The 27,672-nt window shown below is 31.2% G+C and overlaps 2 protein-coding genes across 2 annotated transcripts in view; one reads left to right on the top strand and one right to left on the bottom strand.

The window, feature by feature from the left end:
* The window catches only part of LOC113400488 (uncharacterized protein), a 244,278-nt gene extending 216,851 nt beyond the window's left edge, over positions 1–27,427 (top strand). The window contains exons 5-37 of the mRNA XM_026640066.2: positions 320–409; positions 1,091–1,255; positions 2,883–2,987; positions 7,661–7,726; positions 8,221–8,350; positions 9,173–9,356; positions 9,476–9,588; positions 9,663–9,802; positions 9,876–10,514; positions 10,607–10,795; positions 11,021–11,158; positions 11,291–11,458; positions 11,547–11,630; positions 11,709–11,859; positions 11,950–12,481; positions 12,560–12,864; positions 12,936–13,142; positions 13,227–13,317; positions 13,393–13,944; positions 14,021–14,144; positions 14,217–14,434; positions 14,706–14,920; positions 15,136–15,318; positions 16,872–16,995; positions 18,644–18,772; positions 19,270–19,413; positions 21,741–21,893; positions 22,198–22,274; positions 22,743–22,919; positions 23,694–23,879; positions 24,743–24,929; positions 25,416–25,551; positions 27,248–27,427. Coding sequence (XP_026495851.1) covers positions 320–409; positions 1,091–1,255; positions 2,883–2,987; positions 7,661–7,726; positions 8,221–8,350; positions 9,173–9,356; positions 9,476–9,588; positions 9,663–9,802; positions 9,876–10,514; positions 10,607–10,795; positions 11,021–11,158; positions 11,291–11,458; positions 11,547–11,630; positions 11,709–11,859; positions 11,950–12,481; positions 12,560–12,864; positions 12,936–13,142; positions 13,227–13,317; positions 13,393–13,944; positions 14,021–14,144; positions 14,217–14,434; positions 14,706–14,920; positions 15,136–15,318; positions 16,872–16,995; positions 18,644–18,772; positions 19,270–19,413; positions 21,741–21,893; positions 22,198–22,274; positions 22,743–22,919; positions 23,694–23,879; positions 24,743–24,929; positions 25,416–25,551; positions 27,248–27,299 — 6,154 coding nt within the window. The 3' untranslated portion in view covers positions 27,300–27,427. The remainder of the gene's footprint in view (positions 1–319; positions 410–1,090; positions 1,256–2,882; positions 2,988–7,660; positions 7,727–8,220; positions 8,351–9,172; positions 9,357–9,475; positions 9,589–9,662; positions 9,803–9,875; positions 10,515–10,606; positions 10,796–11,020; positions 11,159–11,290; positions 11,459–11,546; positions 11,631–11,708; positions 11,860–11,949; positions 12,482–12,559; positions 12,865–12,935; positions 13,143–13,226; positions 13,318–13,392; positions 13,945–14,020; positions 14,145–14,216; positions 14,435–14,705; positions 14,921–15,135; positions 15,319–16,871; positions 16,996–18,643; positions 18,773–19,269; positions 19,414–21,740; positions 21,894–22,197; positions 22,275–22,742; positions 22,920–23,693; positions 23,880–24,742; positions 24,930–25,415; positions 25,552–27,247) is intronic.
* LOC135193749 (uncharacterized) lies at positions 15,416–16,460 on the bottom strand. Its single transcript, XM_064217558.1, has 2 exons — positions 15,479–16,460; positions 15,416–15,423 (listed from the first exon to the last, which is right to left on the bottom strand). The coding sequence occupies exons 1-2, from the start codon at positions 16,458–16,460 to the stop codon at positions 15,416–15,418; spliced, it is 990 nt and encodes a 329-aa protein (XP_064073628.1).
* Positions 27,428–27,672: the final 245 nt, after the last annotated feature.

The following is a 27,672-nucleotide window of genomic DNA, read 5'->3' as shown; positions in this document are numbered from 1 at the left end:
GTGGTTTAGCTATACTATAGGATTTAATTATTTATATTATATTCATTTAATATGACTAATTTACTATATAATATTAACTATTTGCTATTTTATTAAAACATGCTAATTGATTTTTTAATAATTGTTTTTATTTTATATTTAATTCTTCAAAAATATATTTACATTATTAAAAATAACACACCGTTTCGGTTTTAGCAAAATTACAATAAATACAGTGTTGCCATTAGTTTGAAAGGAGTGGCAAAAATTAGATAATTTGAAAATATAAACGATTATCAAAAATATACGCTAGTTTATTAAAGATTAAATTTAATTCCAGGTCATCATTCCTATCCGTGTGTGTCCGTCGTCGAGTGCCCTCAGATGAGAATCTCAACACCGATTATGCGCCCATACAGAGGTTTCCAAGGTACATTTCTAAATATTTTATCTTTCTCTTTTTTATAATAGTATTTCTTCATTTTTATTGCATATAATTAGATCCACTTTTTGAATATATCTATTAACATACTCTTAAAATTATATAATCATAACCTTTTTTTATACATTAAAGAAAGGTTCGATAAATTATATGTTAACAGCCGTTTATTCACAATAGCCTTTCAATTCTGTCTTCGGTAAACAGAATTTTGCTGGCATTTGTAAAAGTCTAGAAATAGACTGCGTTTTTCTCAACAGCTGTCAGTTTTGAGGATCAAGCGATCTTTATCGTTGAAGCATGACAAGTGACGACCCTTCACCGAAAACTGTAGACGATAGGAACCTTGACTTAACAATATTTTATATTTTCAATATACTGATTTAAATGTTTAATAAATGTCGTAATTATCTTTATTATTTTAAGTTATATATTTTACACGATCTAATTTGACAAAAGCAAAATAAACAACATTTGACATCGAATTAACGCGATACCATTGGTCAGGATTTTATAATTAATCTAAACCAACACATTCATATTGAATTTGAGAAAATATGGCGCTTTGAACTTCGACGAACCCGTACATGACGTTTATGTGCGTGTTGATTTACTAAAATTGAATTCGTTGTTACATTTCAATGATTGCTAATTTCCTTTATACTGGAATAGATTCGGTCAACCAGCTCCAGCACCTCCCGAGGTGTGCGCATATGATGCCGATTTGGAATGCTCGTACTTTCGCCGGCGGCCCCGCTCGGTGTGCAGTCAGCCTGACCCCAAACGCTACACCTGGATGCCAGAGGATGAAGACTTCACCCGGATGGAGTGGCCACAGTAAGTTCTATAAGAAAAGTTACAATCATTATAGATAGATCAATTTATTGATTAACATTTAAAGAGGGATACTAAAAAAAAAATTGTCTAAATTCTTACAAATAAACTAAATATTAAAGTATTTCTTGCTATTAGAAAATATGTCTAGTAGATATTTAAGCAATAAAAAAAAATTTATATGTGATAAGATCTGCATTGATCTTATTAGTGAGAAAACCTTTTTATCAATGTCTATTTTCAATACATTACTAATCCCCTTGCTCTGCTCTCCAAATAAATATTGAACTTACTGAGAGAGGGTATAGCAATTAGCATGAGGGGTCAAGATTGGATTTACACATCACTAGGCATCCCAAACACAGTTGACCTATTGAGATTTGAACTATATTGCCAAATGTAGACTTAGTAACTAAAATAATCGCTAGTACTCAAATGAGAATATTGACGAAATATCTGTATTTCGATATTAAAGTATCAAAAATAACCGAAACATTTTTCATGAAATCTTTGTTTTTTTTTTTTCTTTGATCTGACGTTATTACAGGCAAAGTTAATAGTAAAATGAGACCTGTAAAATAGGCCTTGTCTTGAGAGGTTCGGAACTTATTCCACCACGCTGCTTCGATGCGAGATGGTATTCGACTTTGAAATGATGCTTATTAAAAGTCGGTTATACTTGCATGAGTTTGACTTCCAGCTGATTCCAACTACATATACGCGAGATATAGTAGGTGGCGACGCATTTATATATAGAAATGCAATATGTGGTGGTTCGATTCCTGAAGTGCCAGTGTCTATTTATTATTTTGGTCACCTAAAAAGCTATAATATTTGCACGTCTTTGCTCGCAATTGAATATAAAAAAAAATACACCCAAGAATATTTACTTTATCTTCGAAACGTTTTCGTACCTACCTTGCTACCTTAGCAAATATTATCGTCAGACATACGTATAAATTCTAAATTACTATTATTTAAAATGAATTACCTTTAAATAGACATAAATACATCAATATCATTGGCCTTTGATTTCCCAGGCGTAATCATTCAAAAAATTAAAAATAAATTTTCAGCCGACGGATATTTCAATCTTAAGCTTCCGTATATAAAAATAGAATACAATTTTTATTCAATACACTTTAAATTAATAATATTATTTATATTATAATTTTTAGGAATATAATAATTATAACCATACAATATCAAACTATTATTTTTAAAATATTATAAAGATTATAAGAATGTTATTATCTTTATTTAAATTGATAAACCAACACCAATCAATTGATATTGGTCTTTCACAATATCAATGTCACTGTGCGTACAGCTTAGACTATAGGTATTTGAAACTTGAGAATTTATACGACTTGTAACGTAGGAAAAGTTTTTAAGGTAAATGACCTAACTGTGAGTTACGATGTTTGTTGTTTGTATATAAATATAAATACTTAATTTAAATATTAATAAATATTATAATTAAGTTGCTAGTTTAAGCACCAAAATAATATAAAAAATATAATTATTTATTTATGAAAATTTTATCGTTAGTAGTAGGTATATAGGCTTTTTTATATTATCAATTTGTTATATCGTTGTTACATAATGTAATGTTTCATATTATTCGCAGATCGGTAATAGAAGATAACGCGGGTTGGCCCCAAAACTATAGTGTGGACCAAATCGCGTCTGTAAGCCGAGGAGGCTCATTACCTAGACCACCCTCTATAATACCGTGAGTACATATTTAATATATTTATAAATAGAACAAAATACTCTTACCTAACCTGACCTTTACAGTATCAGATTTAAGTAAAATCTTCACCAAATGGCTATTAATTTATTGTAATAAAAATATATGAAAATGTTTTACAACCACTGGAAAATATACTCTGTGTGTATTTAAATTAAATAGTAATTATTTTAATTTATTTAATTTAAGTAGTATTTTATTAATATATAATATATTATTATTTATGCATCTAGCATTAAAACAAGAATATGTAAATTAAAGGCAGAGAAAATTATCTTATTCCAAGAATTTAAAAAAGTCATAAATGCCGGTTTAGACTCAGCTTGTCCCTATCAGATTTTCAGTCCGCATACACAGCGTATATTTTTCATACTTAAAAAAATACGAAAAACACAATCATGAAAACATAATATAAATAACTAACAGAATGAGAATGATATAGTATGCGTATGAGCTGCGAGAAAACATATAATTATTGAACTAAAGCTAACTAATGGAATTCTTTTTTAATTGAGCTAATCTACAGAGATATTCCGCTAATCACAATTGCAAAAAGAACGAACGTCATGAAGAAATATTATTTAACCATAATTTTCTCTTCAGCCTTATATCTCTATTATAAAATGTCATGTTATTTATAAAGCTATATATAAAGCTACCTGTTCATTGTTCTATAGCAAGTTAATTGCTTATATTCAACGGAGGTTAGAATATATTTAGTTAGACATAAATAGCAAATGTCACATAAATTGCACGCGTGTAATATACTATAATTATATGTTCTTACTTAACAGAAATTAAAATGATTTTTTATTCAGAATACAATTATAACTATCTGACTTTATAATAACAAATAACAATAATAACTTTAAATGAATAATTAATAACAGAAATAATATGTACGAAGCATGCAAACTTCGCGCCAAAAAGTATCAGTGACAAGCAATCTCGCGTTCTTTTTTTTAAATGTTAACGCTACAAGGTATTATGCATTAGGCTGAAATAATATAATGTATATACTTGCGTGTATATAAATAAAATTATAATAGTTTTCACAATTATTCTATTACTGTCAAGTCAGACTCACTTATTGATTTATGGATGGATACATGTTGCAGAATTTGAAACACATACTTGTATCTTAGGATACAAGTATGCTTGGATACAAGTTAGCTATGCTTGGAGTTGATACAATATTGTTAGCAATATTGTATCAACTCCAAGCACGAGATAAATACTGCGTTCTTGTGCTAAAAGGGTCAATGACCCTTACTTTTAGTAGTAGGGTAGAAACAATGAACAGACGTTGCTTGTTTTATACAACACATGCCTTTTACCGTATCATTGGTGTAATGTTAAAGTCGTGTAGTTTAGCGCAAATCGATTTTGGTAAAATGTACTCTGGGCTTTTTAGGACCAGCCCATAGAATTATAACTTAGGCTCATTTGTGCTTGCTATTAACGCGATTTAATATAGTAATGTGATTGCCTTCAACAGATATCTTCATTAAATTAGTTAGTTTAATGTTATGTCATTGTTTGTAATAAATGAACCCGACTAGGCCAAAGCAATTACATGCTTGCTGGCCGTTAGCAATTAGGACGAACCCATTATTCTGGTTCAAGCCTTACATTTATCTATTTTCATCCCCTTTATTCTCCAGCCATAAAAGGTTATAAAGGTCACACAGTTTGTATACGACGGTTTAATACTACTAGTGTTCGCTCATTGGTCGAAATCGGACCGTTTTTCGTCGCTAACAAAAATATAAAATACGTCGGTCAATAAAACAAATTTTAATAAGTTGTCATTGATTTTTAAGTTTGACATGACCTATGCTGTCATTGGCAGTATCTTCGTTTGCGTACGTGTTCGTGTAGGACGCGTGGTAATCTGTGTAAACATCTTTGTATTCATTTAATGTATTTCTACTAAATATCATATAAAAATATTTGCTTTCGGCACACTTTCTACGTAGAAACTTTAAATATGCCAAATTTCATGCACCGCCGCGTAGTTCGCCTAATTTTTTTAAGAAAGAGTACAGGGTTTGTACTTGCTTTTATAAAAACAAGGTATACTTTCAACTTTATATATCACATAATAAAAAAAGTAATTCAGTCATAAAATAGCGTAATATACCAAAATTTGAAAAAAAAAAACACCCAAGATATATTTTGACCCATCTAGAACCAGGCCATAGAATTATAAGTGAGGTAATATTTGTTGTATATTTTTTTTATTCATTTAGTTTATTCTATTATTTTGATTTTATTTGATATTTTTCTAGCTTTTTTGGTGACACTGAACCTACATAATATGTTAAGTAAATTATTTCTAACTATTAAGGGTTTTTGGTCATATGTTTTTGTATAAATCTTTAAAAGTTTATGTATATATATATTTTATTACCTATAAACAGAGAATGATCGGTCAAGATATTTTGAATTAATTTTTATTATATTTGAATTCGATATTCCACTAAACAATTGTTTTATAATAATAATAATCTATATGCTGAAAGTAACAACACAAAGACCTCTCCTCAAAAATATTAAAACAATTACGCGTTTCGGCTACATAAATTGGGGCGTTGTTATATGAACTCGCGCATACTGTGTGTGCCGGAAAATCCGCTAAAAAGCCATCGAGGCCTACTCATGATGCCCCAAGGATTTTTTTCCAGGTTTCTCTTAAGCACTAGATGAATAATAAGCACATATTAAGCACATAGAAACTCCATAGACCTTTATATCGAAATAGTTTTAGTAGTTTCTTAGTTTAATAGGAAGGCAAGCTTACATGAGCGCTCGCTTACTAACGTCGTCTCATTTCCTAAATACGTTCAAAATGAATAAAATAGTATGTATTAATTTTGAGTTTAATGCAATAAAATTCTACTCGGAACAGAACAAAAGACATTAATTACAATACAATTGGTTGTGTGAGTGTTTTTGTAAATACAGACACTCTCAATAACTTCTCAACCAACGTAAAAGTGTAAAATCTTCGACTCCAGCGGAATCATCAGTCTTGCATTGCCAACTACCTAATTCCTTGCTTGCTTGTGAAAGTGTCTTAACAGAATTCGAACCAGAAACCCTTCAATGTGCAGCCATATAAAACAAGACCAATGACGCAGATCATCAAAGCTATTTATTATTGACGACCTTTTTGACGACCTCCGTGGTCGAGTAGTGTGTACACCACACCAGTTTTCATGTGTACGCCACTCCGATGTCCCGGGTTCGATTCCCGACCAAGTCGATATAGAAAAAGTTCATTAGTTTTCTATGTTGTCTTGGGCCTGGGTGTTTGTGGTACCGTCGTTACTTCTGATTTACCATAACACAAGTGCTTTAGCTACTTACATTGGGATCAGAGTATGTATTTATGTATGTGATGTTGTCCAATATTTATTTATTGAACTGCTTTTAATTTCAATCATTATTTCAATACATGTAAAGATTTGCTATATAATCCTAATTAACCTTTTGGTCAATAGAGATCGGCTTTCGACAGTAGCTACTAATTACAACATGTCCTGTGTACTTTGATGTTCTAATTAATGGATTCAGTTGTGCCTGTATAAAGGCAAACGAATAACGTCATATTTGACATTTATTAAGTATACTATGAAGAACAAAAATTTGAAAATTTGCCAATTTTTTTATTTATTAAAAAAAAATGTAAGTTCACTGGTTTAAGGTTTGCTTTTCTGTAAATAAATAAATAGGATCTATCCGTATAATATATGCTTTTAATTATATGACTGATTTGAATTTTATGACTATATTTTGTAAAAGCACGCAGAGTTAAAACCTTTTTTAAGTTCAAGTAGTATTTCTACTAGACTTTCGTGTCCTTATTGCGAGAAAAAATGTCAAAAAATTCACCTCATTCATTTAGGAAAGTAAACCTAACCTTTCTTTTTTTATACAGCATTTTGTTTAAAATTGATGTACGTATAATGACACTTATAATTATGATATAAACTTGAGACTGGACTAGTTTTAATTGATCAATTATTTTATTAATAAAATGTAGAAATAAATCTCAAGTTCTATAAATTTAAATAATTAGTTAATATCATATTTAATAAAAAAATTATATAATTTTGTAACACGTTACGTTACGTTATTTTTTTTCTTCTAATTTTTTTACCAATGTGTCATAATTCATGTATAGTTCCGAAAATGTAATATGATAAAAAAAAGTATTTTTGGGATACCAATAATAAATCATCGCAGAAGTCAAAAAATAAAAAAGAAACCAACTTGGGTTGACTGGGTTTTTATTGCGTGCATGTATTCCTAAAAAGTGGAATACATTTCTGAAAATAGAGTGAAAAAATATATTAAAGGTTTTATACACAACGAAATGAAAAAAAAAATCTTATTTTGTTTCGTTCGATATAAATCGTATAATAATAATAGTGTCATTAATGTTCTTGCACAATAGTTATGATAGAGTTATGGTGTGATCCCACACAAATACCTTGCAATTTATGTGTAATTTATTAGGAAGTCACTATAGAATATGTATGTATATTTTTTTAATTGGCAACACTACATTTCCTAATGTTCGTTTGTGTAGAGGCAGCTTTACAATTGTACTTTATATGTCACCCTAATGTAATAATGTGTTTTAATAGCTGCCCCGCCCACACTCCGATACCTCCGCCACCTCCACCACCGCCTCTCACCATACCACCGCACAGGTAATAAATTTACCTTAATTTTTATACCAATAATATCAATTTACGAAATCAGCAACTTCAACGATATCAAGTAAATATATAAATGATGTATTCACGTACTTATTGATTATATGTATATATTTATTGATTTTACATGTTTTAATTTCATTCGTTACTTTGATTTTGATTTTGTTTTTATGAAAACACAGAAGGCGTTGTGTAATTAATCACTTATGCTGCCTGCAGGTTTATATGTGGAAACGTTATTTATTGGTATATAATAAAGTTGCAAACACTTTAAATAGTCGTATCGTAACAAAAAATATTGATCGATTTCAGGTTTTTATTTTAAGTAGATTTATTTTAACATAAATCTCTGTTGTTATAACCATTCGTGTTATTTTAAGCTGAATATCATAATTCTTAATTTGAAAATTAGTAAATCCATTTTCAAAACAGAAAAATGTATCCGTTTTACTTTAAAGCTTTATTGACAGCTATCCTTTTTATTTCAGAACAAAGCATGTATCGTTTGCTCGTTCGCACACGTTAACGACTTTCGATGACTCTGTAATGCCGGCTGCCGTTAGCGGTAGTAGGTTTAGGAGGGACTGCGAGAGACTGATTGATGGACGTGTAGTTAAGGTTCGTTGGTATCATCTAATAATTAAAGGTAGAATCTCGTGAACAAGACATTCGTAGATAATGTCGAAATATCGAGCTCCACCAAATAAAAATAAAAAACATGATAAATATCCCGTTTTAGATACTGTTAGTGATAAAAATAACCATGTTAATTTAAAATCTTATAAAGGTAGAATGTTTTATAGCAATAATGACACCCGTACCTCTAGACGTTTTAACGCTCGCAAAGATACTATAACCTATTCCAAACGAAAAAGGAAAGAAGGTAAACTAATCTTAGATTTTCGCATTCCATGCGATTTGTTAATAACTCAGCTATATTGTGCACTAACTGTTCTTGACTAACGTGACTTTATTTATAATACAACACTGTTCCACTTAACTACTTATTCCTAATTAAATGAAACTTCCAAAGTTCTGATATTAGCTTCGTTGACGTTCATAACGACATATTTTGGTTAATCCATATGATATAGCTTCTATTCGATGTCAAATGTTTATTTTGCCTTTGTCCTCTTGTGGTTAGAATAGACAATAGATGCACAGACAAATAAGGTGAGATTCTAAAATATTAAAAGTATTCACTTTTAATATTAAAGGTAAATTGGGGAGTAGTTAATTCAGTTTATTTTATACAAAAATTTAAATTATTTATTTACAAATAAAACAATTATACGCACTTTTGATGTTTTCTTCAATTATCGCCTATACTTAATTATTATTTTTTTAATTTAATTACTCTTACAATAATTATATTCGATAAAGGTTTAATTATACAACAGTATAAATATTTATCCATTTCTATGTGTTTCAACTTCACAGCCGGAAAACAAGCCATACGCAACTCTGCCAGTAATGTTTCAGCCGTTCCCACCATATCCGCAATATATGACTGCGCAGGCGCCGGCTCCAATACATTATCCACCACCTATAGCACCTCTGCCAGCTCATACACTGCCAGTGCAACGACCGACTCAGACGGAAGTTCCGAAAGTCGTCGTTTTAGGTACCTAAACGAACATCGCTATTTGATTTCTTACATCCTAAAATGGAATGTCTAAAGGGAGTTTGGTTCGGTATGGAAGAATAAATGTATTTATTTAAAAATATTTTACATTTTTTCAGATTCAATTAAAAAAGGAGTAATGAGAACACAAGCTACTCAAACTGAAGTCTGTTTAGGAAGAAAACCGCTTCCACCTAATTATCTTTCACTGAGCCCTAGAACTATTAAAAGGGTATATTAAATTATATGAAGTAAATTGAATATATTAAATAACATTGAAACTAAACTATTTAATTAAATTTATAGGTTAAAATGGTCGCAGCTGGTGTTCAGACTAATGGCTACACTGTAGGAGTACGTAGATTAACCAAGTCTTTTTCTGAAGTCGGAGGTGATAGACTAGCTGGTCGTGATACACAGACCGATGTTTCTATAGATATAGAAAGGTAATATACAAAAACTATTCATAGTTTTAATTTATTTGTAGCTGATATATAATAATTGATATAGTAATTTCAGTATAATTGGAACGGATCATGAAAAACTTCATAGAACACAGTCTGAAGAACCACCTAGGTCTCCACGTTCGCCAACATCTGTAATACCGACTTCACCGAACATTCAAAGAGGTGACTCAGACGACGTAACGTCATCTTCAATAAAATCAATAGCGTCGTCACAAGTGGATAAATCCTCGGAACTTAGCATATTACAACGGCAAGCACAGGAATATTTTCAACAAAATTTTCAATTTATTCATGAAAGCGATAGAGATGACACGATTGACGATGATATGGAAACTATTGAAAAGAGTATGGCGTTAAATCGTAGAAATTTAGAATATTTACAACAAGAAATAGCTAAACAAGCCAAAGGTGAAAGGTCCCTTAGATCCATTTTATCTAAAAGTACCAGTGATGCATCTCATAAAACTGTAAATTCTTCGCACCATTTATCGAAAACTTCCACATTTCAATCCGAACCGTCAACGGAGACATCCGCTACAACCACAGATGATAGTGAAAAAAATGAAAAAGAAATCATTATTGATTTCGAGCCTCGACCAGACGAAGAGGCTATACCATTCACAACATTACGTAGGAAAAATAAAAGAATATTGCAAAAAACATTGTCTGAGGGAGAAATACTATTAGATGCGTAAGTATTTAATGAATCTTGTATATTACAAAGCCTACCTATGTCTAAGTACCGCTAACTCTATTACAAATTTTTTTTTTTTTTTCATGTAGTCGAAAAACAGAAATGAATACTGAAGGAATTAAAGATGCACCCATTGTGATGTCAACGAGCCAAGAAAACATGACTAAAGAAGACCGTGAAAGGGAAGCAAAATATCGACAGTACATAGCCCAAAATTACAGCCAAACTCCAATAAAAGACGAAGGCATTTTTGGATTTGAACCAGATGGTTCGTTCAGGTAAATCTAGCACATAAATGAAACACACGTAGAAAATTTTATAGTTATTTTAAATGCAATTAGATTTAGTAGCACAACTCATGTATTGATCATCAACCACCGACTGGAAAACTTGAACGCTTGAGCAAGTCTTTTAATAAATATTTGCTTCTCGGTTGAAAATAACTCTAAAGTATTAATTGCTTACGCTTTCACTCATTCTGGATCATGTGATTCTCTTCGTAGTTCTTCAGACGGAAATGCACCATACGAAGACTTTCATGAAAAGTATATTAGTTACAAGCATGAACCATTTAGAATTCGAAGTGTAAGTTTCGAGGAGAAACCGGAGAGGGTTGTCAAGGAAGAAATTCCTTTGAATGGGTAGGTATCGTTTATTTCACCTTAACTTTCTATATTATATATTCGCCTAAATTTGAAACTTCCTAACTTTTAATTAAAACAAGATTTAGGTAAAAAAAAGAAAAAATATTAATAAGAAACTAAAATTTTCAGCACTGCTAAGTCAAGTCCAGCATCACCAGACCCCATAAGCTGTAACGTGGATTTAGAACAAAAAACAAAACTCACAACCACTAAAAGTAATATTACTACTATTCTTGCGCCCTTAGAGAAATCTTCGCCTTGCGCTTCTAGTGAATCACTCACTGTAGATCAAAGCAGGTTCGATATTTTATTTAAAACTTAAGATATTTAAGAATTATATTTTATTTTGAATTTTATAATAATCTGTTTTCGTTCTGTCTTTTAGGGATCACTCTGATGGAATGTGGAATGAGTCTCAAACAACTGTACTACAAGTAGATTCTGGTACTGATAATGGTACAGTAGTAAGGTAAATAAATAATATATTATGACAAAAGACAACAATAAGGTACATCTGAAAATTAATTATTGTAATGCTATTTTTCAGTTCTTCTGATCTAAGTTCCTTAGCTACGTCTCCCGGGGCATTAGCTTTATTAACTCCTACCTCCAGAAGAAAACAATTATTATTACTTCAACATCAACAAAGATCTTCATTAGACACAGATGCATTAGATGAAGAATTTGATGCTTCTCAAGTAAGTACTCTAAAACAAAATGTATAATAAGTATATAATAGTATGTAAAAACGGACACAAGTGTACCATAATTGCATTGTGTTTTTACAGAGTCAATCACCAACTTCTCCACGTAACAAATTAGACACATCCAGTTCAAGTTCCGCGCAACAAACAAGAGCATCACTATCACCACCAGCTGTCGTACCAAATATTACCTTGCCAATAACGAAACAGCCAACAATTTCGAAATCTTTATCACCAACTATATCAATAAAACCTAACCATACGCCAGCAATAGCCATCACACATCCTAGTTTAGACTTAAGTGATGTACCTTTTAAAAGGACTCCGAGTTTTATAAATAAAAAAAGAGAACGAGCTTTAAGTCCTTCTAGGAGACAAGAATTACAGAGAAAAGCGCATCAAAAGGAACCAAATGGTACTATACCTAATCAAATAGTCGAATCCCCCTCAGAACCGTCACTGGCAAAACCCGCTAGTAGTGAAACTAGCTTAGCTAGGACTGATTCTGGAAAAATCAACACAACAGACGTATCGGAGAGCACAACCACGACTGAAGACTATGTAACTGCTAATTCGGATAGTTCAAAAAAAAGTAACTGTAAAAATCAAAACCACAGTAAGAATCTAAATCATTATGAAAATCTAAGTCTTTTATATATCCATTTCCTATATTTTTTATCACAATTATTTACAGATTCCGAAAACAATAACAAAGCCCAGGAAGGATCTTCCTTTGAAAGCGCATCCAGTTTGTATTCGTCTACAAAAACTGATAATGTGGCCGAAGATTTAGTAGTTCCAAGCTTTTCTCCACCACTTGAAATAAGCGATGACTTTATAGTACCTAACTTATCATCACCGCCACTGCCGCTACCTGACAGATTACCTAAAACTACAGTTGAAAAAATAGAAGTGAAAGCTGATATAACACCAATTGAAACTAACAGAAGAATTAAATCTGAAGTCAAAAAACCAAAAGACGAAGTTCCAAAAAAAACAGTAAGTTGGAATTTATTTATTAACATAAAGTGTGAGATAAGTTTTAAAACATTTCTTATTTTATCAAACAGATCAGTCGAGATGCAATTAGTGGTAAAAGTAGTTCGAGTGGTAGTTACAGTATAGGTGGTTCAAATCCAAATGTTACCGAGAGCGTGACGGATAAGGTTTGTGTGGAAAAAATAAAAGAACTACCAGAAAAACCAGAAACAAAAGTAAAAGAAGAAAAGAAAGCTTCTAGTAATGAACAAAAAGAGCAGTTAGTTCCCAAAATGGTGGTATGGTGTATTTTTATTATATTTTTTAGATTTGTTTACTGTATATTCTTTTATTTATGTACCTAAAATTGAATTGTATAACAGGGATCTTTATCGGACGATGAAAGAAGCGTACATTATTCTTCATCTGGTTATTATGAAAGTCCTATTGAAGACGATGATGATGGAGGTTTAAGTAATATTTTTTTAATATTCATAGCTTTTTTGTTCCCTTAATATTAACACTAAAGTTATCATTTTATATTTTTAGCATACAAACATTCACAAAAATATCGGTCAACAGGGAGACCAAAATCTTGGATATCGGATGATAAAAGAAGGAAAAAGAAAGCATTTACATTAGAATTCTCTAAATCTTACGATGATTCAATATCAACATCTCAAGATGATTGGGGTAAAAAAGATAAGGATCCAGAACCTTCTAATCATCGCTCTTCATTCAAACCTATTAGCTCAAAATTACCGCTTGAAGAAAAAAATATTGAGCCTCGAAAGAAAAAAACTCATTTTGTAGAAAAAACAAAAAGTGTACAGTCATCGCCAAGAGATGTCGTAGATATAGAAAAATCTATTAAGGAGAGAATTATAAAGGAAAAGGAAAATGACAATAAAAGACCAAACGAAAGGGAAAGATACGTCAAACGAACAAAACTTAAAGCAAAGAGTCCTACGCAAAATAAAACAATTGATGGTAGTTATAGACAAGGTCATTACGACAGGAGGGATAACATAGGGTCGAACGTTAAGCTACATTTAAATATTCCTACTTCAGATGACTCAAGTGAACAATATAGAAAAAATGGTAAGCTAAAAATAAATAAGAAAGACTATTTTAAGATGTCAAATTCTTCATAAAAAATATATCTATCTAATTACAGGCACTGGTAATGGAAACATTTCTCCGAGAAAACATAGACGCTTACGAGATAGCCCGCGACGAAAAACGGGGAATAATAACAATTCAGCTAAATCACCGACATCTAGCAATCATTCTACATATAGGTATTCTTACTTGTTAGCTTTTTTTATATACAATATAAAATTATTTTATGTACAATTTAAATTAACTTTTAGACCTCGAAGAAAAAGTGGATCTAATGAAAGCATATCATTACCTGGAAGTTTGCCGCGAAGGAAACAATCAATACCGACGATTCCTTGCTTAAGTTCATTAGAAGCGGAAGATATTGAAACTGCCAGAACTCTAAACAGTGCCGGGTCAAGGTTAACTCCATTAAGATACGTAAAAAGTCCATCAGCATCACCGAGGCACCATAAAAAGCAAGGCCAAGGTAAGTATTTTTTAATTTTTGAAAATATATATATTTTTACTAAAAAATGTTAATTATGTATGTTACTTGCTTATAAGCTTATGTTTTTTTATTGAAAGAAACGGTGACGAAAATTGGAAATTGACTTAATTATAAAATTATGTATGTAATTAATCTAATTGTATTATGTATTGTAAGTAATAAGTCAATTTCTAGCTTTTCATACTTTTTTTTTATAAAGTAAAACCTGCTTCTGTCAAAGCAGTGATTGCATAAGTAGTTTTTGTAACAGCCGACGGAAAGTTTGCAAAGGCGGCCTCAGCAGAATCTCTACGTTCCGTTTCACCAGGATCAGACTCCGTGTTCTATTCAGAACATACTGAGCACGATATGGTTGGAGCAGAATGCGAAGCTAAAGCTCACTGCCTTCACTGCGGTAAAGAAGTTCACATTGTTACTGCAACTCACGATCATGACAGCCGAGCTTCAAGAACTTCACACACAGATGTAAGTTACGACTGACGATTATACATTTATCTGCGAGACTTTTTAGGTGCATAAATATTTATGTTAGTTTACAACAACTTAATACATAATTTTGAAAAAATATAATTATTAATTTACCTAAGTTATTGTTGATTCATACTCAACGTATTTTCGTCATGTTTGTAATCAATAATTAATTAAATATTTTTGATAACAACGGTTACTTCATTTTTAAGGAATCTTACGCTGATGCAACACCTGATATAGTACCTGCACCAGCTGGCTTTGCAGATTCTCCATCTTGTGGAGCGGCTAAAAAGCCTGCAACTGGCGCTCGATTGTATAAAAAACTTGATAAAAGATATCGTTCTGAAGATAAATCCAGGCACTATCGTCATCGACAGGATGTTAGAGCGAAGGTATTTGCTAACAATTTTTTATTTATTGGAGGTTGTGAATTAAATAATAATAATACATATTAGTGTAGGACATTTTATTTTAGAAACAAATTCATTTTCATACACCTATTTGAAGTATTATTAAAACTAAATCCAGATTTACAAATACAATAATAAGAACCTGGTGAATTTAAACAATTTTCTGAGGAGGTATCGCAATTATGATCCTCCTTTGTGCATTCATTGACATCTACACACATTTCATATTTTGAACTCCAAGTAAACCCATTTTCTTTGCAGGTGCAAGAAACGTTCCATTTGTTTGCAATTATACCGCTTAAATTTTGATTTTCCTTGTGATTCATTTTACACGCAGAATGAACATTTCTGTAATTATTTTCAATAAAACAAGGATTTTTCCTATCTTCGTAACATTCTTTATATGAATATACATATTTTTTGGGACAACATGGATCAGGACAAAAACTAAACATAGCACATGCAAAGGACAATTTGTTATTAGATCTCGGATCATAATTATGACTGATATCAGTGTAATCTAAGGAATTGGCAAAATTGTCACAGGATCCACTGAGCATTGATAATGCAGGAATACCTAACATCGTGTACCAACACATGTAATACGATGCTGTAGTTTTCCATTTAAATTTTTCTATAGAATTGTAAAATGGCATACTATCTTCCAAATCACTTTTGATATAATTTTCAGTTTCGATTTTAGTTAATGTTTTGTTCTTATTAATGCAAATATCAGGTGAAGCACCAATGACACTTTGCAAATATATGATACATTTTATGAAGCTATCATCGCAATTTTCATATACTTCCCAGTGTAGAGTTTCCAATGGTGGATCGGGAAAATGGACAAAGAAACCAGATAAACGTTCATTTGGTTGTGACTGATACAACCTGCGATCCCACTCATTAAATTTGTAATTTCTTAAATAATATGCAATATATTTTAATGCTTCAATTGTATTTTCATCAGAAACATCTTGAAAGTTTTGAGTTCTTTCATAACTTAAAGTGTTAAATGCTGTTTGTGTTGTGATAATATGATCATTTTGTTTAGATTTTTGTGCTGAAGACTGACTTGAATAGAATAAGAATATTTTCAATAATATAAGATGAAATAGTACCATTTTTTAGGCCATATATACGCTGCTTGAGCAGTACTTAAGATAAAATAATATTTGAATCTTAAGTTTATTCTTAGTTTGACATATTTGTCATAGGATTGTTGTCATTAATTTTTCTTAAAAAAGCGATCTCTGACTAAGCTCTGGCCGTCATATACACGTCTCAAATGAGGTGTTCCTGTTTCCTGATTGTAACTCTACAACTTTTTCAATTGTACCTATTGAGCTGGTCGTACCATACCAATTATGTTATCTATTATGGCAATTATGCAATAGCAACATATTTGAACGAATTTTACGAGTCAGGCATTAAAATATACATATTAAACTATAGACGCCCGAATAACATAAAAACGATAATTTATAAATATTTTTTAAATATTTTTTTCTATATCCGTATTTGAAAATTAACAGTCAGAAGAAAGGGGTAAAGAAGAGTATTCGGGAATGGAGAAAACTCAAGATACGCGTATAGCGCGATCTGCTGGAAACAGTCTTGATAAACTTGCTAGTTCCAATGCAAGTGTTGATCCAGATGGTAAGTAGTCGAATGAACTTTAAAAATGTAAGATTATAATAAAACTATGTATGACCTCTCTTATAAAGATATTGCAATTTCACACAAAGCAAGAATTGCTCGATAATTAGGCAAGGCGTTCATAAAAAACTATCTTTTTATAGTCTTTTCACTATAACACTGAACAACTTATATCTTCTTTGATTTTATTACTAAAATTCGACACCAACTTTGCTGAAATAAAAAAATACATAATTTTTACAAATGCATAATGTACAGTCAGAGTAAGAAAACCTTCGTCAGTTTTCAAATTGATTCCTTTATCAAGTCGTAAACTCTTAGTACCTTTTGAATCTAAAGCACTAAACAGACAACTGCATATAAAATTAAACTAACATAGTATGATAACTGGGTTCAAAATAGTGTAACATCTTTGGACTACGTCTAGTGTCATATCAACATAAAAACTTTTATATGGCCTAATTTGTCATTACAAGATTTAAATTAGATATGATATCTTCTACTGAATTATCAAGCCTGTCATTGTCATATATTTTATTGCAATATCTTGCAATCTTAGAATAAAAACACTTGTAATATTATTCGGCCGTTAAGTTTAAGCGACGGTTAATGTAATGACGTGACGTGTGATGAGTGTTTCCATCGCCACCGGGAAGTGGTGGTGATTCCTTAGCTTGCATAAGCGGCGGATATACCCTATCGAAAATCTATAGGGTTTGATGGTGCAGCGGTGGTAAAATAATAACGATAGAACCAAAGCAGCTGTCGTAGAACATTGCCGAATTATCTGGAAGGGCTTTAGAGGAATCGAAATATACTCTCGCCTTGTTGGATCAATGCGACAGCGACTACAAGCTGTGATTGATACGAATGGCGGATACACTCGTTTTTAATAAAATAAATAAGATTTGTTTAAATTAATAAATTTTACCATAATTACTATTTATTTTTACTATTTTATTTTACTACTTCCGTCCTGTTCACCCGCGTTCCCGAGAGATTTTATGTTTTCCTGGAACAAAAAGTGTCCTATATGTTATTCCAGTACATATTCTATCTGTATGCCAAATTTTATCCAAATCCGTTTAGTAATTTTTACGTGAAAGAGTAACAAACATACATCCTAGAGAAATCAGCCAGATCCATACACACAAACTTCCGATTTCGCGTTTATAATATTAGTAGGAAGTAGGATTACTACTATGCACTCTCTTTTATAAGAGACAAGACAATGTCCTAATCTCCGATGTTACACGAGCATTCGCGAAGGGCTATGAGGTTTCGTGAAAAGTTATTTGTAATTATCATCCCGATTGAAGGCAACCGACAGCCAACTGGAACAATTAGAGGCTTACTAGATGGGAGTAAGTATTTGATTATTATACGTTTTAAACGCTATTTTACTCTTTGTTAGACGCGACTTATAATGACATTGCGACGCAATATGTCATACTAAATCGGTAAAGCAGGTTATCGCTCATACTGAGCACACGGAAATAGATCTTAAGGTGACGAACCTTTTCTTACCCCGACTGTACAACATAGATTACTCAAGATTGCTACTGTATTGGTTGAAATAGATTATAGGTATATATTATAATAATTAATCGGTTTTAAGCTGACACTTAAAACAATATTAATTTATCAGAACATGAAGAATGTTCGGGCAGCTCGGATGGCGCAGAAGACGAGAAAGGCGTATACGCAACGCCATGGTGGTGCGGTAATTGGATATTATTGTCTGAAAATGACGACAATTGGACTCGGATACCTCCAGGTAAATGTTAAAATATTTAATGTAATTTAACATCGATTTTACTCAATACTAAAAATGCATGTTTAGCCATTTTATCTTGCAATTAAAAATATATTCAAAGAATAATACCAATTTTGTACTGTATATACTATATACTTAATGATATGTATATCAAATATTGTAAAATTTTGTTAGTTATATATAGTGCTAAAGACAAGCGACATACCACAACATAAAATTTAATTATCATAGTACTTTTAATTTGTCTATCAAATAGATGAAAAGTCAAGGTAAAATAACAGCATGTACATATTCCATAGTTGGGCTAAGGCCTCTTCTCTGTTTGAGAAGGTTAGGCTCTAATACCATCACTGCTATAATGTACTTGGGGGGTATAAACAAACACCGCGTAAAATATATTATAAACACGAATTAAGCACATCAAAGTAATGTGGTGATGTTGAAATGAAATTTAAATAATTGTGATCCCATTAGTTATAATATCACATCATCGACAGACATGATAGAGCCAGTAAATCCACAAGAAGATCCAACAGAATCGGAAACTGAATTCAACAAACGCTACGTTGCTCTCACGCACCGACTTGTTCATAGACGAGCCTGTATAGAATTGAATCGAAGACAGTCGAATAATACTTTCGGTAAGTATGAGGCAAATGATAAAAAGCTGCTCAAAGGTCGATCTCCTACTAAAGGTAAGAATTTCAAACCACAGAACATTTGCACGGCAGATTAAATGGAAGAATTTCATCAAGTGTTATAAAAAGGTTTTTCTTTATTGACAAGTAAGACAATAAATAATAAAACGCAGTGGTGTTTGTCCAGATTTACGGTCGCAAGAATTATTCACTTATCATTTACAAGTTATATTATATTCATAATGAAGTAAAACAATTTCTTTGAAAGTAGGTTACTATTCACAAAAATCCTCACTTTTACATAGTGAAAAATACAAATTTTATGAGTAGCAGAAAGCAAAAGTTAATATTTATAATTATCATGTAATAAATTTTGAAATTATTGTTACATAAATAAATAATTAATATTTGATAAATATTGTCGAATACCGCTTTATAAATTTACTACCTATTAAAATAAAACATTAATCGTAGTATGCCAAAAATATGCGTGCGCATATAAATATAATTTCAACGAGGCATTGAAGGAATGGTATTTCTTTTACCATTCCGCAATTCCGAATACAGAACAACTAAAAATGCGTTGTTCTTTATATATAAGGAATGCTTTAAGTTGTGTGATTTTTGTTCAAAACGTAGCATTCAACAGTTACGTCATATTCGTTCGCAGCGTGCGTTAACTGATCCACTTCCAAATAGTGACGTAAATTCTATTTTTGCCGCACTCTTTATTTATATAACTTCAGCTTTTATTTTCGGCTCAGCCTCTGAATTTTTTAATTTTTATTGTATTGGCACGAAATATTTTTGTCACTTATGCAATCATCCCTTTGTCATTGAATTATTTTTCTCTTTCGCTTTTCTCTTATAAAAAAAATAGTTCTGAAACATCGTCATCGACAACATTGAAAATGCTAAATCTACTTGGACCAAAAAGATTTCTTTACATTGAGTCATATTGATAAAATTGGTTTATATTTATAAAAAAAGGTACGATAAAAACCAGCAACTGTTACTGACCGATCTCAAGCGGACTAAATTTAATTTTACATAGGCGCCGTACGTCATCTCTTAGTTGTAACAGGCACGCGACTGCGGCTAGACGATATTGTCACGTTCAAAGAGAAATACTTTATATTCTATTGATTTGACGTCGGAATTCAGCTGATGCGTTAGATGTTTGTGTTATACGTGAAGTTTAAATAGTATACGCGTGTTATGCAATAACACTATACGAAACGGGTCAATAATCTTTGCTATTTGAAGTTCAAGATAGTGCGTTTGTAATTTGAAAAAATGCGGCACAGCTGTAAGTTGCATTAATTTTTTGGCGATTTCGTTTGTTTTATTTCAACATTTCTTGTAACACCTTTATTATTTTATTTTAGTTAGTCATGGTCTAAACGATCCTAACGGAAATATCAGACAGAAATTAGAAGAAATATTTAAATTGATGCTGGTGGTATGGTGCCGACAAACTCAGGCTAATAAACTGATAGCTTTGGAACCCTGTGGTAAAAATATTTATTTCAGAGATAATTTACTTTATTTCTTTGGAACAGATCTTAAAAATTATACTTACATGAATAACCGAATTACATTTGAACTTACCATTTAATCATAAGAGCTCCGAATTTTTTTTTTTTTTTTTCTAATATTGTATTATCAGTGAATATATGGTAACTATGTTTTCTTATCATAACCGTAGTCATACATTTTCTGAATGAAGCAGTTAACGGTGTCGATAGCATCTGGATTTTTGCCAAAACATTTAGCGAAAGTCAGATGGTAAGCATAACCCGATGTATCCTTCAAATATCGACTATTTGTATGTATGTCACGGTCGTTCTTTTCTTGATCTTTATAATATTGTTTTTATGGCATGCCCATTCAGATACGTAAATATTAGGTCAGGGATTATTGATTTAATTATAGCGTTTGTTTATGAATATATTTTCTATGTTTTACTTTCGGAGTTATTTTACGGACTATATTTCAACTTATCCAAATCTCGTGGAAAGACCGCGTGGAAATCTGGGCAAGCACCAATACACATATTTACAATATTCTCCAGTTACAGTTCGTCTTACGAGTATGTGTTGTGAAAGAAAGCATGATCATACATTAAGCTTGGAAATCCTATCCTGGTGAATTGAGCTTTTATTTTTCCAGTTATAAAAGGAGCAGAAATGTTTGCTCGGTTGTATGACATTATGTACTTAGTGATGTAGTGCTCGAGTATGTAGGTAGATTTCAGACTCATAAACAACTTTTTTATTAGAAAGTATATCAATTAAAAAATTCAGTTCCATGTAAAATAATCTTTTCAGAAAGCGATAAAACTGTCGTAGTAAGACGCGGCAATGAAGAGTTCGGATTCAGGATACACGGGAGCAAGCCAGTCGTTGTGTCAGCGATCGAGCCTGACACGCCAGCTGAGTCTTCAGGACTCGAAGTTGGAGATATTATCATAGCTGTTAATGGTAAAATCACAATTAATTATATTCATATAAAATATATAAAACTTATAAAATCTTCATTCATTTTGAGTGTCAAGAATCAATCTATCTAGTTCGATTTGGACTATGGATATACAAAATCCTTAAATATATAAGTTCAGCAGAAGGATTACGCAATATTTAGCACAAACCCGGCAGTATGGTAATTTGTGTTAAATAAATCCATGACAATAAAACTTTTGAAATGTAATTCATACAATAGTAACTGAAGTTTAGCTGATAAGTTTATTACAAGTTTATAGCAAATATTTGTGCTATTATTTTACAGGGATCAATGTATTAGACAAAACACATTCTGAGGTCGTAAAGATAGCCCATTCCGGCTCGGAGATTTTGGAATTAGACGTAAGTGTAATAAATACATTTTATATAACTATGCTATGTAATACGTAAAAAATATAAGATAATTGTTGATAACATTTATATAAATAATTTACCCACTACCAATTGCAATACTCTAGATAGTAGGTATGGAACATTAATTCCATTTTCAAAATGTGTTTTACGGAAATGTGAAAATTAAAAGTCCATAAGCTTCAGTCTAAGGCTCTAAGCCCATTGTGTTATACCTTGTCTTCTTAATGCAATAAATTTTCGCAATAAAACGAAAAAAATATTCACAAAAATAATTCCACCACGGGCTTTTTTAACATAAAAGTAAGACTCATTACCTCGATTAACTTTTCCATTTTGTTGACGCAAAACATACTATACAATAAACACCTACATATATTTATTAAATAATATCAGCTAGAAAGCTTGAATTGTGAATGAATAGGTGGATAAGAAATACATAAGTAAATCGCACATTAGGTCGCACGAACATGTGAAGTAGTGGCGTCTCTGGCGCACGAGGGAGGCCCCGCGGCGCTTTACTCGGGATACTTGTGGCGCGCCGCACCAGCACGCGCGCATCTCCCGCCGAGGTGGACCAGGAGATGGTTCGTGCTCAAGCGGGACAATTGTCTCTACTATTACAAGACGGACTCCGTAAGTACCAATGATTGATAGCTTCTATTTATCGATTGGGCTGTTGAAAGTTTTTTGGTATATGTATATTACGCCTCAATAACGATGTGTAAGTGTCATAAACTTGATCTATCGGGTATTATCGTACATTAAACTTTGCCGATTATGAATAGACTGGAGGACAATTGCACAGAACAAATAAGACATACATAACAGATACAAATAACATCCCATCAACGACAAAGACATTGAAAAAAACTAACACTGGGATTCGAAGTTGCCTGTTGATGTGATGTGATGGTACCATATAGGTTCACAAAAATAGCAGTATCAAATAAAAGATCGGGCATACAAAGCCACAGACAACAATCAATTAATATAATAATGAAAATAACCTAATGTTTTATATTAAGAGGGAAAAAATAGTAAGAAAGACAATTATAGAATTACATAGTTAAAATTGGAGATTTCAAAATAGCATGGATGTTTTGTCAAGCTCGCGGCGATGGAATCGATATAATCTTACTATATATATTATTAGAATCATTACCATTCTTATCAAATACAGACGACAATATACGATGTTACTATAATTATATAGTAAATATTTCATACAAAATTTTGAAAAAAAAATGTCTTTCTATCGAGGTATATTCTTTGTTTGGTACAGTAGATCGAAATACGAATACCTCAGAAATAAAATGATTGCAAATGCAGGAGAGACAAAATACTGCTAACGTATATTCTTATATCAAGAACGAAATATATCTACATAAGTAAATGTTTAATATCCAGAGTATCCATCCCGTGGGCGCCCTCATGTTAGTGAACTACCAGTTAACGGAAGAAGACGCTGGTCGCGCGCACGGGTTCCGCTTGCAGCGCGGCGGCGGTACACGCCTACAACTCGCGGCGGACACCGCTGAAGCAGCCGCGAGATGGAGAGCAGTGCTTGCTCATGCTATTGATGCAAGCAATCAAGTAATTTTTTCTACTATGTTTACTTTTACCTAACATAGTAAATAATGGAATTTTAAGATATAGTTTCTAGTCAATTTGCAAATCAAGATTGCGTTGAAAAACGTTGCTCATTGCTGCAAGTTCTCTGAAAATTCTTCATGGTTCTGTTTACCTAAGTACTTTTTGTTTTGATTAGATTTGTCTATTAGCAGATATTATAGAAAAACCGTGACAGCTGAATAAAAGGTTGTTTGATCTTTATCTGTCTGATTACGGACCAGTTATATTACTATAAATCAAATGTTAGGTAAATTTGCTTACAAATTTGAAATTATTTAATTTAATATTTTAACAGATAAATTTCACATCATTATTTTAAAAGACTAAATAAATATGTTATTGTTAGTTCAACTTTAATTGTTACTTTACTAGAACAAATAATATTTTACGTATATTACGAAGACTAACTGCCCTCTCTAAGCTATTCTTTAATCTATCTTCAACTATCGGTTTGTAAGACTGATCTCATTCAGTTCCTCTTATCAACGCTAGATGGCATTTTTTCGACTTAAAAGTGCCACCAATTTAGTATTGTATTCAAATATTACATACAATTTACTTATACACAGCTTATTAAAACAAAAAACGTGATTTTTAATAATTTGATTTGATGATATAATTGTCGTTAAAGTAAATTTAAAATTTTGACTCTATGTAGAGTCATACTGCAAATGTCTTAATAGTTCTTAAACTAGTCAATAGATGGCGTAATTCCTTTATATCTCTTGTTCGTTTTCTTTTTTTTAAATTATGTTACTAAATATAAAATCTAGACTAACTTAAAGATATACATAAAATTTATTTTTATAATACTTCGGTTTCAGCGTGATGGTTGGTTAGAAGTGACTATGAGGAACATGAAGCTGCCACCATCGTCTATACCAAGACCTGATTGTTTCGGATACCTCATGAAGTTGGGTTCCAAGTGGAAGTCTTGGGCTAAACGATATTGCGTGCTCAAAGACGCTTGCCTATACTTTTACAACGATGGAAATAGCAAAAATGCTTTCGGTAGGTATTAGTTACGCTCTAAAATAGTTCAGTTTTCAGTTCATGTTTTTTTTTAAGTCTGACATATGAGCCATTTTATGATAAGTGCTCACTACAACTCATATTGGCGCAGCGTGAAATATCAACTTTCCCTTACATTGTCAATGCGCCTCTAACCTTAGGAACAAAGATGTTATATCCCTTGTGCCGATAGTTACACTGGCTCAATCACCCTCACTGGTAATTTTGTATATAAATTACACTAAGAATTCAGATTTAATTTAATTCTAATTTTTTCAATTTTCTATCATATTTTGTTGTATCTCTCGTTCAGCGATTTCATTCTCAGAAAACTTTTCCCGAATAAAGTCAGTGTGTTGGAATGTGCTCTAAATTTTACCCTAATTTGGAAAATTAAATATCATCAAAAGGAAAGTTTTTTACTATAATACAAACCTAAAATCGATTCAATATAATATTATTGATAGAGTTCATTTCTTTTTTCAGGAATGGCATGCCTCCATGGATATAGGATACAGACGTGTTCTCCAGGAGGCAAGAAATACGCTTTCGAAGTGATGCCAACAGAGCCTAAGCAGAGACATTTCTACTTCCACACTGAATCGGAAATGGATAGAAAACGGTACGTTGTAAAATGTACTTTAAAGTTAGTTAATTTATTTAGTTACTTTAAAATGCAGTCAAATAATATATTCAGTTATAATAATTGTAATTATTATTAAGCCGCGCTTTGTAATATTTTAATAATATTTTATTCAAACGTTGCACTCAAATTTATCGTAATTATACTCGCATTGCGCCTAATAAACTTTCACTTCAAAGATAATATATGTACTAATAAACACGGACTGTAATACTTAGCAAGTTTTATAAGAAGCTATCAACTTGGTTGAGCGCGAATGAGTAACAAACACGCATACAAACAAACTTCCGCATTTATAAAATTAGTAAGATAAGATAGTACGAGTAGATATTGAATGGAATTTGTTAGTTAATGTGAAAAGTTATAATGTTTGATTATCGTCATTTATATCTTTTTCACGATAACCGTAAATATATATATTAAATCTAAAGGTTGACTCGCAGAGAATACGTAGATGGCATTCAGGGACAATAAACTTAAATAAATAAATTGCCTATTGAAGACCTAGCTTCAAGTAAACAGGAACGTCAAATAATTAACAATATTTAATATAGTTTACAATACTTATTTTTCCAGTTTTTGTTACAATCATCCATTATCTTCCGCTTTTCAACCCAGATTAACAATTCGCATGTCAAATTAAAAAATATTCTTCTTCTACTTTTATTTATAAAAATGTCAAACCAAAAAGTATTCGTCACATTTATGTAATTCTGTGATTGAGTATAACTCAATAGCTAGAAGCTATACAACCTTTAAAGATTATTTACAAACATTTTATATAAAATAATTTATAGGCTTACACTATTATTTAGAACAACACAAAACTGTCTAGAAATTAGCTTAAAAACAGCATTAGGTTTGTGTGGTGGGAAATTTAAAATATTTATGATTTGTACTAACGTTGACATGAAAAGCAAAATACTTATTAAAAAAAAAAACAATTTAAGACCCTTAAGCTAATAAAAAATAAATAAATCCTCGAACGATTGAAAGTTATTCTAGTATTAATTGAAATTATTTTGAAATAACTTTGAAATCGACATTAGTATATTTTTAGACGAATCTAGATTCGTTTACATAATGTCTACATTATTGCACTATTCAAAATAAAAAATACATTACATGCATAAATAGTTCAATCTACATTACAATTATGATCAAAAATATATAACTTGTTAAATGATAAGACATTTGTTTTTGTTCTCCTAATTTAATAAAAAAGTGCATCTATACACGCGCTTGAGAAGTTATACTTCTTTGGCGTAATTAAAAATTTAATTACATGCAAATAATTAATTACAATAAAATAATAATAATCTATTTATACATTAAAATAATAATTATTATTATGATAAATGTAATATCTTCTTTTTTCAACTCTACAAATTTATAACATTCACAATTTAAATTTGTTATAAAAATTATAAAAGAAGACAGGGTCTAAAGTTGACTATTTAGAGTGACTTGAGTATTTGACACTTAGCGACAACTTCGTCATGTAGTTTTTATGACAGCACAGCCTGACATGAAAACTACATGATAAAGTTGTCGTGCACATCAAAACATTCACTCTCGTCATGTTTTCATATCGCGCCAAGAAGAGTATAACTTCGATAAAACAGTTTTTAAATTTTTATTACACAATATGTATACGTTTATTTTTTATTCACAGCTGGATGGCGGCTCTAGAATATTCGATAGATCGGTGGATGAAGGCCGGTTGACGAAGACACTTCACTTCAGATTCATTTGAATTTGTGTAACTATTGACTCAATATAAATGTTCCTTTCATCCTTTTTTATGTTAATTTATTTTTCTTTATTTATTTTCAATATAAAAAACTTTATTTAATCTTCCTTATTTTATTCAAAAATCCCATATTTTATTGTTACATTTTAATTCTTATAAAATCAGGAATGTAGTAATGCAAATTATTTATAAAGTATTTATATAAATTTTGTACACATTTTACAGTTTATTAAAATATTACAACAACGTTAATTCCCGTCCTAAAAAAATATTGTTAAAAAATATATTTTGTTTAAAATCCGAAAATTTAAATTGATTATTAAATAATACAAAAATATATTTAAAAC

This window comes from Vanessa tameamea, chromosome 17, assembly GCF_037043105.1.
Source record: "Vanessa tameamea isolate UH-Manoa-2023 chromosome 17, ilVanTame1 primary haplotype, whole genome shotgun sequence".
NCBI classification, from domain to species: domain Eukaryota; kingdom Metazoa; phylum Arthropoda; class Insecta; order Lepidoptera; family Nymphalidae; genus Vanessa; species Vanessa tameamea.
This window is presented reverse-complemented; position numbering and strand designations above follow the sequence as displayed.